Genomic DNA, 16,698 nt, shown 5'->3' with positions numbered 1-16,698 from the left:
AAGGATGTGACTTCTCTCCGACTATGGAAATATGTACAGGCTGGTCTGAGATCAATTCTTTATCAGTGAAACTGGTCTCCTGGCAAGCTTGTGGACAGAGCACAGAGAGGCACACCTTTATCACGTGAAAGGTTGTGTGTGTGTGTGTGTGTGTGTGTGTGGTCGCGTGCATGCGTAGGAGTGCGTGTGTGTGTAAACAAAGACACTGCTGTGTGTGTAGTCTCTCTCCACCACCCTTTGCATATGCCTGTAGATAAGTAAGAGAGAGAGAAAGCAACCCCCACCTGCCTCCCAGTGCCCGTGAACTGTGTACACTCCAAACATTTCCATAACCAGCCCTCAAAGAGAAATGGAGGAAGTTGTACATGGAAGAGAGTGATGAGGTTAAATGGTAACATTAATAAAGATACATTAAAATGACTCACTGTATGGGCAAAATACTCTGGTCATCACACACTGCTGGACCACAGGGGCCAGTTGTTCTCTCTAGCAGAAACCTGACTAGGACACTGGTCCGACCACACCTGTACTGTAAACACGACTGGTATTATTGAACATGCACTGTTTTACAGTTTTGTTTTTGAATGTGATGCAGTTCAGTTACATATTTAGTACTAAAATGGACTTCATGTTTTGGTTATCAGGGTGTTTTTACTCTTAGAAACTCATCAAAGCAACTTAAATTGATTTAAATCAACAAGACTATGCGGTCAAATGTTGATTTACAGTCCATCCGATTTATTATACAGATTAGACAATTTTATATGCCATTTTTTTTTTCATGTAAATCAATTGTTTGGTTTCATATGTCAGAAATCTGAAAAAGTGCATCACAACAATCAAAGGTTAAGCCAAGGTCGTCAGACATTTTTTTTTGGACTAAAAGTCCCAAACCTAAATATTCTTTAATTTACTGTCATAAAGAAGAAGAAAAAAAACACATCAAATTCACCCTGAAGAACTTGAAACCATATGTCTTGGACTTAAATGAAAAAAAACTAACCAACAGGATTTTTACTGTAATAATTCCTGACTTGTTGAGCTCTCTTTGCTGTTTGTCAGGGAGCATTTCCATTACTAAAGCAGTTTTTCTTTGTATTGTTCTGCCTAAAACATAATTTACTGTGTGCACAAGGCTGTCATATTTTAACAGAAGATTCTGCTCCTCCTCAGTCCTCATCCTGGAGCCGGTGGAGCATGACGACTTGGGTGGGAGAACCCTAAAGATCACAGACTTCGGTCTGGCCAGAGAGTGGCACCAGACCACTAAGATGAGTGCAGCGGGGACGTACGCCTGGATGGCCCCAGAGGTCATCAAGCTCTCACTGTTCTCCAAGAGCAGCGATGTGTGGAGGTACTGCACTCAAGGCTGTGTGTTCCACCCTATTCTCCTGATTAATACAAAACGTCTTCAGGCAGGATGTCCAGGGGGGGGTGGGGGGTGGGGGGCTAACATTTCACAATGTGAACTCGTATATTTCACGTATATGTATGTATGTAGTAAGTTAAGAGTAATAGTAATAAGAAAACTGGCTAGAAATAAGAATATTGGTCCATTTTTGTCAATGATTGGTCAAGACAGTTTGTGATTAAGACTTATTGTGACTCAATTTTCAGTCCAATAAAGCTTAAAGCTATGGTAGGCACTTTATTTTTGGCGTCATTAGGCAAAAATTCCATAACAATCTTTCAGCATAATAATTGGTCTTAGAGAAAACTAGACTTCCCTTGAAGAGAGACTTTGGCCAATCACAGGTCATTTCAGAGATAGAGAGCGTTTCTATTGGATGTTCTAAGCATGCAATTGCCTTTGTGACAAAGACGGGAGAGGGAGCGCTGCAGGAAGACAACTCTACTTCAAATTCTAGCCACTACAGATTCAAACCATATGATTTAAATGCCACGTTTTGAAAGATGTTAGTAATTGTATGTCATTTTATGTATGTATCAGTAGTTAAACTCATAACTGTATATCCTTTATAAATCAACAATTCGGTAGCATAAAAATGTAAAACTAATAATAAAAATGTCATTTAAGAAAAAGTACAAAAGCATAATTAGCAAACTGTGCTCAAAGTATTAAACGTAAAAGTACTCATGATTCCAAAAAAAATTCCTGCATGTGAGCGTTAACCTTACATATTTACATTATATTTGATTATTACTGATGCATTGATATTGTAGGGCCAGTTTTAAGCAAAGTCCATTTTACTTGTGTTGCAAAAGCTTAAATTTGCCTCAAGGTTTATGAACTGTTGGCTTGTTTAATCTGTAACAATGAATCATATTTTATAACACAAATAATTATCATCATTTGTTTTGTATATAAAATCTTTAGAGTAACTAGTGCCTACAATTGCCGGATAAATGTAGTGGAGTTAGAAGTAATACTTCTCTTTGAAATGTGGTGAAACAGATGTATAAAGCATGAAATAGAAATACTCAAGTAAATTAATAGCACCACACATTTGCACTTGAATACATGAAATGGAACAAGATAGTTTTGAAGATCACATTCTGCCTGTAACCGAATCACTTCCTGTCATAACAATAAAGTGTAGTACTCTGTACTTTTGACATTTTAAACTATTTTTTATACTTCACATTCAATAATGGTAGTACAGGGCGCCTGGTTAGCTCGGTAGAGTGAGCGCCCATATGTACAGAGGTTTTACTCTCTGACGCGGCGGCTGCGGGTTTGACTCTAACCTGCGGTCCTTTGCAGGGTCTCATTCTTCTTCTCTCCCCCCTTTCAAGTCTAAGCTGTCCCGTCCAAATAAAAGCCTAAAATGCCTAAAATAAAATAAACAAATAACAATACAAAAATCGTAGCACTACAAGGTTCTATTACTGTCAAATTGAGAGGATGAAATATTTAGTGACTCAAGTAGGGAACTGATAACAGATGGTCACTTTTGTCCTTTTTGTGGATAGTTTTTGTCGTCAGATGTGACATTAAAACAGAAATGAATAAAAACATCCCCGTTTGTCTCTCATCACAGTTTCGGTGTGTTACTGTGGGAGCTGCTGACCGGCGAGGTTCCCTACCGGGAGATAGACGCGCTGGCCGTCGCTTATGGTGTTGCCATGAACAAGCTAACACTTCCCATCCCCTCAACGTGCCCTGAACCTTTCGCTCAGCTGCTGGGAGGTAAGCAGCCTAGACACTGAGTGATTATTAAATCCACTATTTGGAATCAATATTGCGTTTCTTCTGGAGAAAGTGATTTTAAGGTGTTTTGATTCGAGACAAACAGCTTCACAGTTTTTTTATTTATTGGTACAACTTACTACTTATCTCACTTATCCCATTCATTAATGGTTGACAAGTTAACTTGCAGAAGCTTTTTGTGCTCTGTGTTTTGAGATTGAACTGTACACCAGTCATCTTTATGACCGTTTTTGAGGGAACAGATGTTTTTAATTCTGCTTCTGGGAGCTGAGATTAACACGAAGAGTAATACTGAATGGAGACCGTCTTGAACAGTTTCATTAAGTTGCTTTTTAAACATCCTCGTGTAGTCCTGCGCCTTAGCTCCACATGGCCAGATTTCTTCTTTTAACCTTTTAAACAATACATGCAGCGACTCTGTTAACAGTAGTGGAGTATTAACCAGGAGTTTTTTTTATGCGGCTGGGCAAGGTGTAGGCCAGGTTTTAAAAAGAGGTTTCTCTAATTTTTCAGCCAACTTCCGTCACCTCCCTCTACTTCTCTCCCACTCATTTCCCCTCTCATTCCACTTCATCTTATCCATGTCCATCTGTTAATCTCTCCTTTGTTATCCCTCGCTGCTCCCTGTTTACCCCTGTCATCATTTCACTTTCATCTCCTCCCTCTCTAATCCCCATACTCTTAATGCTAATTCATTTTACCTTTTAAATAAATGGTACCTGCTGTAAACCATACTTTTAGCCCGCTCTTAAATAACATTTTACTTGGTGTGTTGATGCTTTTTTTCTAACATGAAACGCATCTTTTAGTTTATCTTTTCAGATGGTTATGGCTGTAGTTGAACGTTTAGTGAGAGGCAGTACTTATCACTGTAGGTGTGCACCATGTTTCTGCAACACTGTCAGTCAGGGTTTGGCTCATTATGAATGCCATATGCTGTCCCATTTGCCATTTCTGTTATTGCATTCTTTATAGCCAGAAATGGAAAAGAGGAAAAAGTGACATCCAGACCAAAAGAAATCATAGATGGAAGGGCTGGGCATATTCTAGATTTGTGTGTAATACACACACACACACACACACACACACACACACACACACACACACACACACACACACACACACACACACACACAGTATGTATGTATATCCCATGACAAGTCTAAAATCAGCAATGATTGAATCCTATTGAAAAAGTGACATCCAGACCAAAAGAAATCATAGATGGAAGGGCTGGGCATATTCTGGATTTGTGTGCAATACACACACACACACACACACACACACACACAGTATGTATATCCCATGACAAGTCTAAAATCAGCAATGATTGAATCCTATTGACAAATGCATCCTTTTTTTTTGAAAAATAAAACTATGTTAGAAAGATTTGTTTTCAGCATGATAGAACGATGCGTTTGAGGCTGAGTAATGGCTGGGAAATCAGAGATGATTTGATGGTATTGGTGTTTTCATACGATTTGTTTGGCATTACAAAAAAACACCAGGCTTTTCCTTTAAGCTAGCTTGTCATCAGAAACTACCCCTGTACTTTAAAACTCCATTTAATGTAGGGTTACTTTTTGTGAATGCATTATTTTTTTCTGAATAGTATAACAGGAGTCAAAGCCAGGATCAGAAGACTGCCCTATAAATAAAAACATTGCTTCAGCCAAGACAGTTGTTTCAGATAAAACACCGTTGACACCTCCCATGGAGGTCAAATGCACTTATTTTAAATCAATTGGGTTAAAGCATCCGATTAGGGCAATAAAACACACCATACAAGACACCAACCTTAGTAATGATTCATTTTGTCTGTTATCTGGCAGAGTGCTGGAGCCCAAACCCCCGCAGCAGGCCCTCCTTCACCAGCATCCTGAAGAGACTGCAGGCCATCGAGCAGTCGGCCATGTTTCAGATGCCTCTGGAGTCCTTTCACTCCTTACAGGAGGACTGGAGGGCGGAGATCCAACAGATGTTTGACGAGCTCAGGGCCAAAGAGAAGGTGAGAAATCTGAAAACACAGATCACAAGTCAGGTCTCATCAGAGCTGAATTTAATATTACCTGAATAGGTTTCATTGTTTATTAGAATTTATTTAACAGAAGAGACTTCAACAAACAATCACTTTTCATAATAAGGGTGGGAGGAATCTCACCCCATCACTATACGTTTGAGGCGTTTTTGCAAATTAGAATCACCTTAGCAACAAGCCGATTTCCCAAAGAGGTGTTAGAGGAGGTGCTGCTGTGCTAATAACCTCTCCTCATCCCCAATCCTTCTCGCTCTCCTCCTCTTCCTTTCCTTCTTCTGTTCTCTCCCCCCTTACCTCACCTCTTCATTCTCATCCTCTTCTGCATCCTTCCCTCCCTCTCCTCAGGAGCTGAGGTCCTGGGAGGAGGCGTTGGCCCGAGCAGCCGAGGAGCAGAGGGAGCAGGAGGAGCAGCTGAGGAGGAGAGAGCAGGAGCTGGCCGAGAGGGAGATCGACATCGTGGAGCGGGAGCTGAACATCATCATTCATCAGATGTACCAGGAGAAACCCAGTGTGAAGAAAAGAAAAGGACACTTCAAGAAGAGCAGATTACTGAAGCTGGGCCGAGACAGCAACTGTATCAGCCTGCCCTCTGGTGGGTGGGAGAGGGACCTGCAGGCAGATTGGTCATGTCTGATGAATCAGGGGCACTAAACTGGCAGAGCTCCCAGTCACATGGTGGTTTAGTACAGGTTGGAAACTTAGGACATAGATGGCTGTAAGAGATTGGATAAGAGGCATACAGTTTATCTACACCAACACACTGCCAGTAAAAGTTAATCTCCTTTATTATGAAAAGAGGAAAGCCACGCTAAAATCCAATGATTTCCATGTGTCATTTGTTTTTATGGAAAGTTTAGTCCATATGTTAACGATACTTCCATAGTTATATATGACGAATAAATGATTAAAACATCAACTGACTAAATTGGAAAATAAGACATTTCATCAGGTTATTAATAGACCACTTGTTTCAGCGGCAGTTTCTTACATAAGAATAGTAATGTATGAAGTCCCCAGTATATGTTACAGTCCAGACAGACAGCGAGAGTTCAGCACTTTATTGACAAAGTAAAGATTTAAGAGCTTACGCAAAGGCAGGTCCAGGTTCAAGATGTAAGGATACACATTAAGTACAAGTTGTTGTGGCTGGAAAGCAAAGAGTGTGGGAAAAAAAGGATGGTTATATAGTGCAGGGCCTATGAGGGGAAGTGGAGACAGGTGAGCAGGTGGAAGTGAGAGTCAGGTGACTGGGACAGGTGGGAGAGACTGAGGCCATCTAGTGGATGGGTGGAGAATGGCAATGCAGAGGTCCAGGATAGTAAGAAGTTGCTGGAGACAAAGACGGAGGGGCATACTGAGTAGAAGGAAAACAACTAGGACAGACATTGTGACCGTATCTCTGTTTTTATGGAAATAATTCTCTAGTATATCATGCATGGTAAAATCAAAGAAGACGTGCATGACTTGGATTCTATTCTTGTGGGTATTGTACACACTGAGACACAGTAGCAAGCTGACAGAAAATCAGGGGAGAGAGAGAGATGGGGAGCACTTTTACCCACCAGGGTGCCTCTGTGTGAAATGTTTTGAAGCCATTTGTATTGAAGCTCATACAGTTAGGAAATGTCTGACAAATAAAAAATGCTTAATGCTTAAAAAAAAAAACTCTTCTCTTCTCGCTCAACTGTAGGCTTTGAGCATAAGATCACCGTTCAGGCGTCGCCCAGTGTGGACAAGAGGAAGCCTCAGGGGAGCGAGAGCACCACCCCGCCTGCCAGCCCTGGGGTCATACCGCGACTCAGAGCCATAAGATGTGAGTGCAAACACCTAAAAGTCAGAAAGCATCCTGTGTCATAGAAAGAACATGTGAAGTAACAGCGTAATGTGGGTTTTTACCTGACTATCTCTCAGTGACACCGAGCGATGGCAGCAAGACGTGGGGTCGCAGTGCTGTTTGTAAGAAGGAGGACCTGACGACGAGCAAGAAGAAAGGACGCACCTGGGGACCGAGCTCCACCCTCCAGAAAGAGAGGGTCGGCGGGGAGGAGAAGTACGTGCACAGTTTGTTTACATACCAGTGATGAATGTTAAAGGCTTGGGCGGTGTCCAAAATGGATAATTTGGGGAAAGATTTCAGAAGTGATTCATGTTAAATGAGGACATGATAAACACATATCCACATAAACACATCCTAGTATATTAATTATATTTTATCCTAGTATTTCACTTATATTTATATTATGTGTTGTGTGACTGATTTTGGTGCTGTTACACCATAATTTCCCAAGTTTTGGGATCAATAAATATCTATCTATCTATCTATCTATCTATCTATCTATCTATCTATCTATCTATCTATCTATCTATCTATCTATCTATCTATTTCTGTGTATTATTACTGTAAAAGTAAGTATAGTATTAATAGTAGTTAAACATTTTTTGAAATTTTTCCATTTACAATTTGTGTAGAAAATGAAATAAACATTTTGGCACTTGACCTATTCTAATTAATCAGCCAACCTTTCCTCACACAATCACACAAAAATAGAAAGATAAATGTAGCAGAAAGTCAGAAACTCTAGATTGTAACCAGTTGTTTCTAACTGTAGGGCAGCTTTTTCAAGGGTTAGCACCTGATGAAACAAAAAGAAAAAAAAGAAAACAAAGATCGTTTTCTGTTACAGATTTCCCAAGCGAGAATAAATTGCCTTTTCACATATTTTTCTAGACGGATTATTTCTCCTAAAACAGAGAAATAAAACCTTTCAATCGATATGTCATTACAGTGTGCGGACCGGCCAGAAGCAGAGCAATTAACTCTGGAAATTTGATTAAGGAAAAATCTATGTTGTGCGTGGTGGCTGTCCTCATCTGACATCAACTTTTTTGTTTCTTATTTTATTGATCTTATTGATATTTATCTAAAAACAATATTGTTGCGCTTGGTAACTTTGTTGTTGTTTTAGAGGTTAGTTCTGGTTGGTGGTGTCTTGACATCATGCTCTCTGTTTGCAGACTGAAGTCACTTGGTGAGGGATGCAAAGTTTGGTCCTCCAGCGCACCAAATCTAGGAAAGTCCCCCAAACATGCACCTATGACCGCCGGCTTCTCCAGCCTCAACGAAATGGGTGAGTCTTTGCTTTTCATTGTAAGTTAGTCACATGAATCAACCATCTCAACCCTTTTTTATATTTCCCTATTTCTCTCTCCTAAACAGAGGAGTGCAGTGAGTTTGGGGAGTCGCCATCGCTGCCCTCAGAGATAAGCAGTAACGGGGTGGTGGAGGACTCGGGGACCCTGTGGGGAGGCCTTGGGCCAAACACAATGCCTACTGTTAATGCGAGCTCCTGTCAGGGGCCCGGGGTCGTGGGGACGGGGGTGAACTACCAGGACTCGCTCCGCCGCAGCAGCCAGAGGAAGAAGAGCGATATGTTGCTGTTGGGTTGTGCATCTCTGCTCGCGTCTGTTGCCTTTGGACAAGACCTGCTGCAGCTGGGGAAACTGCAGGTGAGCAAACAGCACAAAGAACAGAGAGAGAGAAATGCCATCAAACATTCTTAGTTTATAAAACCTCAACAGAAGTTAACACATGATGCTTTTGACAGGTCAAACACACACAGTGTACCTTAGGGAGAATTACTAAATGTTTCAAGTTGAGACCACTTATACAATAAATACATGAATATACTTTAAAACAGCTACGAAGCTATTTTTAATCAATGCCTAATAAAGATACGTGCAGCTATATAAAAAAGTAATGCAAGAAAAAGGAAAAAAACACGATTGTTATGCAGGAGAAGAAGTCTTAAACATAACCATTGAACATGGTTAAGTCTTTATTTTGCAACAGTCAAATCAGCAGATGAGATACTTGGGTTGATAATGCACTAATCTATGTTAAATATTATTATTATTATATATATTATATTTGTGTCCAAAACCACTTAACGCCAGGACACTCCCAATACGCGTTTTCTAAAAGTTACATAGTGTTAACATTTAAAATAATTTATGTAAAGGTTTACCGGAACTCTCCTTTGAACTTTACTTATCTTACATTTAACAACAAACATTTTAGAGTATAAATACTACTGTTATAATCTGATGTGCCCACAAATCCTACCACTGCTTATATCAAGAATACAAACTGTATCTAGAATAAGTAAGCACTAAACAATCCACCACTTCATGTGTAACCATGTTCTACTTAATGCAAAGTAAAGTTTTGGTACTTTGTTGCAATATTTAAGTACTAGTAGCTGATATTTCCAGTCCCATATGTGGCATGGTGTCAGTCATCATTTAACTCTCTCTGCTTGTTGCTCAGGATTTCTGTAGTTTGTGACGTTTAATGGATTTTTGTAGTTTTATTTAATATGCCTGTCTGCAAACAAAATATCCCATTCCTTGTTCCTTGAATCAGGTACCCACCCTGTTAAAACAAACAGCTTCCACTTGCAGACAGAGACTTACTGCATGTACAGTCAACAATTTCTCAGATGAATGGTTCAAACAGGATAACACAGCCTGTCGTAAAGCATGCGTCCTCTCATGATTGGATACTCTCCTCATCCTAAACTAATAGATCAGCTCGGGATGAGATAAATCAGGATGACCAACTGCCATATGTCGAGCTGTCGAGTTAGCATGAACTGAGGTCTCCATGGACGGTTTCCAGCACCTTGTTGATTTGGTGTTTAGAGGGTTACAGTTATTACCGTCTGTTGTCGAAGCAAACAAAGGTCGATACAGAGTGTACAGTGAGAAGATCACTGAGAGTAATTATGTGGATGTAATATTTTGCTGTAGTTGCCTTAATACGGAAGTGATTATCCAAGAAATCAACCATATTTTGAAGAGAAGCTTAACACAGCAGGTCAAATTAGCCCAGCTGTTCAGTTGTTTCAGTGTTGCAATGCTTTTATCAGCTGATTGTATTTGAGTAAGACTTCTGCTTATTGGCATGACAGCTTTTGAATGTGACCTGGTGTTGTTGTCAGGTGCTCCAGGATGAGCAGGACCTCAGAGAGGAGCAGCGTAAGAAGAAGGAGGGTCTTTTCCAGCGTACGGGACGTTTCCGTCGCAGCACCTCTCCACCCAGCAGAAACCTCTCCCTCTCCCTCTCCAGACATCAGGACTCTACGCTCCCCTGCATGGACCCATCTCCCTCTGTTACACTCCTCTCTTTGTCCTCTCTGTCTGACTGCAACTCCACCAAGTCCCTTCTTCCCTCCGACCCAGACGAGTACCCCCTGACCCCGATGACGGGGGTCAAAACCCCGGTGGCGCCACCAGCTCCTGCCCTAAACCCTCTCTTGGACCTGCGGGCGGAGAGCTTTAAGAAGGAGCCCAACCAGTCTCTCACGCCCACCCATGTGTCCGCAGCCATGGCCATGAACAGAGGACACAGACGGACCCCTTCGGAGGGGACGATACGACCCAGAGCTCAAACTCTGGGACACTACAGGACGCCGTCAGATGGAAGCATGCCCATGCCTCCTCCACCGGGGACACCACACACCGCTACTAACAAAGGTAAGGGACTGATGATGTAGAATGTGCTTTTTACAATGTTAAAGGAATACGTGATCAAAGTTTAAAATCAAGTTATCCAGTGGAGATATATCAAAGTTGTATATTTTATTTAACCAGGAAGTGTCCTTTAGAGACATAATCTCTGTTACAGGCGAAAGCTAGACAAAACGTCAGTGTTAAATAGTTAATATGAAGGACACACACTCTCTCGTATGGTATTGCTGCTGAGAGCAGGGACTGTTTTAAAATCTCCCCGTTGGTGCATTCATGGTTTGTGGGAAACCATGCCATCCTGGATTGTTAATATTAAAAACATTTTTCACAAACGTTTGCCAGATTCAAACTATATATTATAATAATGATATTTGCGGACTGTCCCTCAACTCACAACACCGGCCTGTAATGTATGAAGACACATTCATCTTACAGTTGTTAGGTAGACACAGTGGGCTACGGTAACACCAGCCAAAACACTGACATATCTGATGCTTCATCATCTGATATAAAGCTGCTACTGACAATTATGTTTTATTATCCTTAAGTCTGCCACATGTCAGTAAAATGTAAAAAAACAACAACAGTAAGAAACCAAAAGTTATTAAGAATACTTTTATATACATGTCCAAAAAAAGCATTAAGCTAGATTCAGAGAATATTTGGTATTTACGGCAATGAGACTTTTTTATCTTTCATTATTCAGGACCACAGGACCCCCTGGACATTCCCCGCCTCCCTGACCCCTCTGCCATCTTCCCAGTCCCCCAGCGGCGTAAAGCCCCTGCTCCACCGATTCCTGACATGGTTCCCCTGTGCCTCATCAGCCCCCTGGAGAGACCCAAGACACTGGAATTTGCCCCCCGGCCGCGGCCCACCCCGGCCCGGATGAGAGCTGACCCCTGGAAGCTGGGCTCTCTCTCCCGGACCCTCAGCTCGTCGCCGGGCAGCAGCTGCGACAGCCCCTTAGGCTCGGGGGACAGCAGCGCCAGCAACGCGAGACCCAACCTGATGGACATGGACGTGGAGGGCCAGAGTTTGGACAACACTGTCCCTCTGTGTGGAAAACAGCAACCCGCCACTCTGTGTGGACAGCAGTACGCATAGTGAAAGACAGCCAAGTCTCCTTTCCTGCAATGGAACCCGTTCCAGGACATTAGCGCTTGGGCTGAATGCCTACCGATGTCTGAGCCGAGCAAATTGCACTCACTGAAGTTTATTAGAAACACTACACTTCTTGTCACAGTTTAGGCACTTATTGGAAGCCATTCCTATCATGTGTCCTTTTAGTGTCGTGGAAAGGTGTGAAACCCTCAAAGCAAGCCTTTTCCTGATTGTGCTCTAATCTGCACGACACGGAGGGCCCTAGTGGCCTTTTTAAAGCCTTGTAGTGTGCTCACCCACCCACCTACCTTACCCAAAACTTCTTTCCCATTCCCAAGCCATCTCAACCTGCTTCTTCGTGCCCCCTGACCAGGACACACTCACAACCTACAAAAGCCATTCAAGTACTTAAAAAGCCACTTTTGCGTTGCTAACTGTTCATTCCAATTCATCTGCCTGTGCTTTTGCTTGTCTGTGTAGCGGCCCACTTTCTGCCTGTATCTCTCACTCCAAAGAAAAAAATGTGCAATCACATTTCACTTAAACATTCCTAATTTCAGGAGTGTTTCATTGACAAACACAGGAGCTGGACTGTTTAACATTTGTAACAGAGTGTCCTTGTTCTTATTTTGCACGCTGTTTGTTCTGCCAGTGCACAGACATCTCCCGTAAACTCTGCCTTTATCCTGACATGTTTCATTCCCCTTAGAGGACGCCGTTGTCCTCTAACCTCCAAATCCGAGACAGAAAAAAAGCCTTTTTCTCACAGCACTGGTGGACTGGTTATAGCCTCAGCTTCTAACGATAAAAAAACAAACAATAACTTTATTTTCTCAGTTCTTGCACCATCCCAACCCCAACCTGTTAGCAGACATGTTTTTCTATTGATCTGGCAGACCAGTGTGTTTCTCTTTGTGTGAATGTGTATATGTTACTGTACATGTGTGGAGGAACAAAAAGGGTACTTTTTTTGCGTGCTGGTGCTTTTTCAGTGCGTGTTTTAAGTGTGAATGGTTTGCTGTACGACACTTGCGGCACTTCTTCACAATAAGATGTTGTCTTTTACTCATTTTACATTCCTCACTAGCAGTCAGTAGCACTCTGTGTGGATCTCGTTCATGCCACTGAAATGGACACAAAAGAAGGAAACACTGAGGGAAATTGCTACTCGATTTCAACGTTAACCTCCTGTTGGACCGTTTGGAAGCTTCACATTCTCCTCTGACCGGTGTTCTTCAACATTAGTCGTACTTTAGGAGTCAGGTTGTGCCACATCTGGACCAGTGGACTCTACTCACAGCTGACAAATCAACTTTTATCTGCGGAGTTGTTTTCGCACAGTTCGTCTTGGCTGCAGGTACTTGACATTGCAATTTTCTCTAGGTGAGTGTGTGTGAGTGTGAATATGTGTGTTATTATTTGTATGGGATGATGACAATCCCGTTGGAAGAAGAGTGAGCCCAAACTCACTCTCCTTGTGTGGTTGAGAACACTGAGTATTTATTAAATTTATTGTTATTATAGGAAAGGATTGCTTGTTATTACGATGCTCTTCCTGGAATATGTGTATATATTTGTTAATATGACAGGAAATAACCTAGGAAACTGCTCACTGAAACGTCCATGTTGTTTATCAGTCTCAACTTGTGACATTTCTGGGTTCAATGAGGAATAAGTATGAAATGAGATAAATGAAAGGTGAATAAAAAAACTAAGAAAAATGTTTTAGTATCATTTCATATCCGAGCAGGGATGATAAAAGTACTCGCATCATGCATTCATGTGTTAGTCTTTTACTGTAGCAGGGCAACATGGAGCTAGTTTTAATTACTGTACACAATTTGGTAGTTTAGCCCAGTGGTTTCCAACCTAAGGGTCAGGCCTGTCCAAGGTTCACAATCAGAACAATGATTAATGGAAAGAAAGAAAAACATTGAGCTACACAAATTTGGTGACATTTTTTGAATTGTTTTTCTAATGTTTAATGTCATATTTCTTTCTTTGAGCATTTATTTAAGTTCAAGTTTAGACGGGAAATCCCTCTGCTAACATCTCCCACTCACAGACATCTGAAACGTTACACTGCTTTGTTATACGAGATCACAATTTAGACAGGTTTGATGAAAAATATTCAGATCTTTAACAATTTTTACAATCTCAACAATTTAAGTTTTATTTCATATGTGAAAACAACTGTTGTATGTAGTAGGGAGTGAAAAAGGACAATATTACCCTCTGAAATATAGTGAAGTAAAAGTATAAAGTAGCATAAAATGAAAAGACTCAAGTAAAGCACAAGTACTCTGAGTACTGATGGTGTGCTGGTTACATTAAAGTACTGGCAGAAACAAAGGACACTGCAGTAACACACATACTCCTCTAGGTGTCACCACTGTGTCCTATGATGTCATATCACATACCCAGCCTGCTGTTTTTCTCCATGTAATGAATTCCTATAGTCACTCTCTGACTCTGCAGTTACCATGAAAGGTAGATGAAGGTGCTGTCATGCATCCATCGCAGTAAAAAAATATTTATGATTCAATTCTGAGATGTGAGTGGAAAGAAATCTTCTAAATGCCAAAAGAAAAGGTGATGTGTCAAACTGACGAGACAACAATAATAAAGACAAATCCAGTGTACATGCTGGGCATGCAAATTATGCAAACACACTCACAGGTACACAAGTCCTCACACACTTTACTGTTGAGTCTGTCAGTGTGACCGCCAATCAAACACCCTTCCAGACGCCAGCCAGTTACCTAGCAACACCTCTTCACTTCCATAGTGATGCTATTGAAAGCAACAACAAAGGAAAAAAGGCAGAAAAATGAAGTGAGGAAGATAGAAAGAGAGAGAGAGTTAGCAAAGAGAGAGAGAAAGATAGAGAGAGAGAAAGACAAAGAGAGAGAGAGTGAGAGAGAAGGAGAGAGAGAGAGAAAGACAAAGAAAGAGAGGGAGAGAGAAGGAGAGAGAGAGAGAGAGAGAGAGAGAGAGAGAGAGAGAGAGAGAGAGAGAGAGAGAGTTAAAGAGCCAGTAGAAAAAGGATTCAGCAGGCTAAGCGTTGCAGGGCAGGTTCACAGCTCACACACACACACACACACACACAAACACACAAGTAGAAAGACATTCTGTATCTGACATACAGTAGCAGCAGAGACTCACATGTTTATCACCTTCAGAAACTCTCTTCCCCTTCCTGGTTTCCTCAACAGTTTTGCACCATGTTTCCTGCTTTTTTCCCCTGTTTTTCCTTTGTTACAGGGAGGAATCATGTTATAGAGATTTACTTTTAATAAATATTCTCAATATGAAAAGATTCAGGTGGTGATAAGGTTGGTGTCACTTCAAAGCGGAGGATGAGGAGAGATGCACAAAGGCAGACAGTAAGAGGTTGTTTTGTGTTCTTTTTGAAGTGAACAACTAACCAGATTGCCTGCCAGTTGGCGTGTCCTCAGATCTGCAAGAGGACTTTCTTTGTCTAAATCTTTAAACCAAATAAAGTGTTTTAAGGATAGAATGACTTGAACCCACGCTGCAGAAAATGTTGACTAAGATGTGGAATAATGAAGGTCCAGTTTTTTTTGATGGTGCATTCATGATCAATCAGATCCAAGAGCGAACCTCTTAGAAACTGAAGAGGAAAATGTAAGATGTTCAAAGAGGAACTCAATTTTACATGTTGGAGTCAGCGTACTCATTATAAATAATAACTCAATCAGTGTTGTGAAATTTGAAACACGTCAGTGTTTACTAGGCAAAGGGAAAAATGTAACAAAGAACATGTTATTGGTTGCATAATGGGATATTTGTTCGATTTTAACTCTATTTGCGCTAATCATATTGCATAAAGCCAACACACAGTCAAGAGTATTCAGAAAAAAGGGCACTGAGAGACTTAAAACTGCTGATGAAGATCGTGTGATATGATTGAAAGCTCCAGAACAGCTAACGTTCGCTAATTCCAAGGTCAAGAATGAACATCATCAGATCGTTTTAGTTCGACATTAGACATGAGTAAAACTGGAAGAATGCCCCTTTAAACTAGTACACCACAGCAGGCAGCGCTGCAACCCTTGACTTCAAGGCACCTAACCCTAACCACTGCCTAATCCACGGTGACGTTGGGGGCTTTAAACACCAAACACCGTGAATGACACTGACTCAAGGGAAATAACTTGAGGGAGTTTATCAGAACTCATCCAACCTTTTCCAGATATAAGATTAGGGGTACTACTCCCTGACACCTGTAAACTAGTCCTCTTTTGGTGGAACATGTGTCATTCAAAGGTAGTTTTAGTCGTACAGAAACCTGAGATTGGACAGATAGTCTAGCTAGCTGTCTGGATTTACCCTGCAGAGATCTAAGGAGACAGTTACCATAGTCCTCAGAAATACAACGGAGGTTAGAATGCCATATATATATATATATATATATATATATATATATATATATATATATATATATATATATATATATATATATATATATATATAAATTACCTGTAAACAAACTTTGTTCAAAAAACAACAACAGCAGTCCTCTTTGTTTGAAACTTTATTCATAACCGATCAATAGTGCATTCCCGGGCTAGCAGTTCAGTAAAACCAGTGATGGAGTCCTATGATGTTCGGATGTCGCATGGAAAAACGCCTCTTTGGAGCGAGGTGGGACAAAGACACAGTCGTAGCCTTGACTTCCCCAGCTTCATGTCCCTTTCTTTCCTCTCCTTCCACAAAGCAACAAACAGGACGGAGAGCTGTGTCTGCGAGGAGCAGCTCTGCCCTGCGATAGAGTTCATTCTTACCATTCGTCTTACTGTGCAGAGACAGAAGAGTCAGGTCAGAGGGCATT

General features: G+C 41.2%; 1 protein-coding gene and 1 long non-coding RNA gene across 3 annotated transcripts in view; one reads left to right on the top strand and one right to left on the bottom strand.

Annotated features, from left to right (window-relative positions):
• map3k10 (mitogen-activated protein kinase kinase kinase 10) overlaps positions 1-12,790 on the top strand; it is a 33,928-nt gene extending 21,138 nt beyond the window's left edge. The window contains exons 2-11 of one of the 2 annotated variants that reach the window (XM_034866984.1): positions 1,174-1,354; positions 3,003-3,151; positions 5,005-5,180; positions 5,556-5,802; positions 6,901-7,023; positions 7,122-7,260; positions 8,226-8,338; positions 8,428-8,717; positions 10,211-10,745; positions 11,446-12,790. In XM_034866984.1, the coding sequence (XP_034722875.1) occupies positions 1,174-1,354; positions 3,003-3,151; positions 5,005-5,180; positions 5,556-5,802; positions 6,901-7,023; positions 7,122-7,260; positions 8,226-8,338; positions 8,428-8,717; positions 10,211-10,745; positions 11,446-11,846 (2,354 nt within the window). In that variant the 3' untranslated portion in view covers positions 11,847-12,790. The remainder of the gene's footprint in view (positions 1-1,173; positions 1,355-3,002; positions 3,152-5,004; positions 5,181-5,555; positions 5,803-6,900; positions 7,024-7,121; positions 7,261-8,225; positions 8,339-8,427; positions 8,718-10,210; positions 10,746-11,445) is intronic. The other variant, XM_034866983.1, reaches the window with a different exon arrangement.
• Positions 66-13,246, bottom strand: LOC117941826. The gene is made up of 3 exons (XR_004655985.1): positions 13,117-13,246; positions 10,565-10,570; positions 66-76 (listed from the first exon to the last, which is right to left on the bottom strand). It is a non-coding gene; the product is annotated as an uncharacterized LOC117941826 (long non-coding RNA).
• Between the last annotated feature and the right edge of the window lie 3,452 nt (positions 13,247-16,698).

This window comes from Etheostoma cragini, chromosome 3 (genome assembly GCF_013103735.1).
Source record: "Etheostoma cragini isolate CJK2018 chromosome 3, CSU_Ecrag_1.0, whole genome shotgun sequence".
Lineage (NCBI taxonomy): Eukaryota > Metazoa > Chordata > Actinopteri > Perciformes > Percidae > Etheostoma > Etheostoma cragini.
This window is presented reverse-complemented; position numbering and strand designations above follow the sequence as displayed.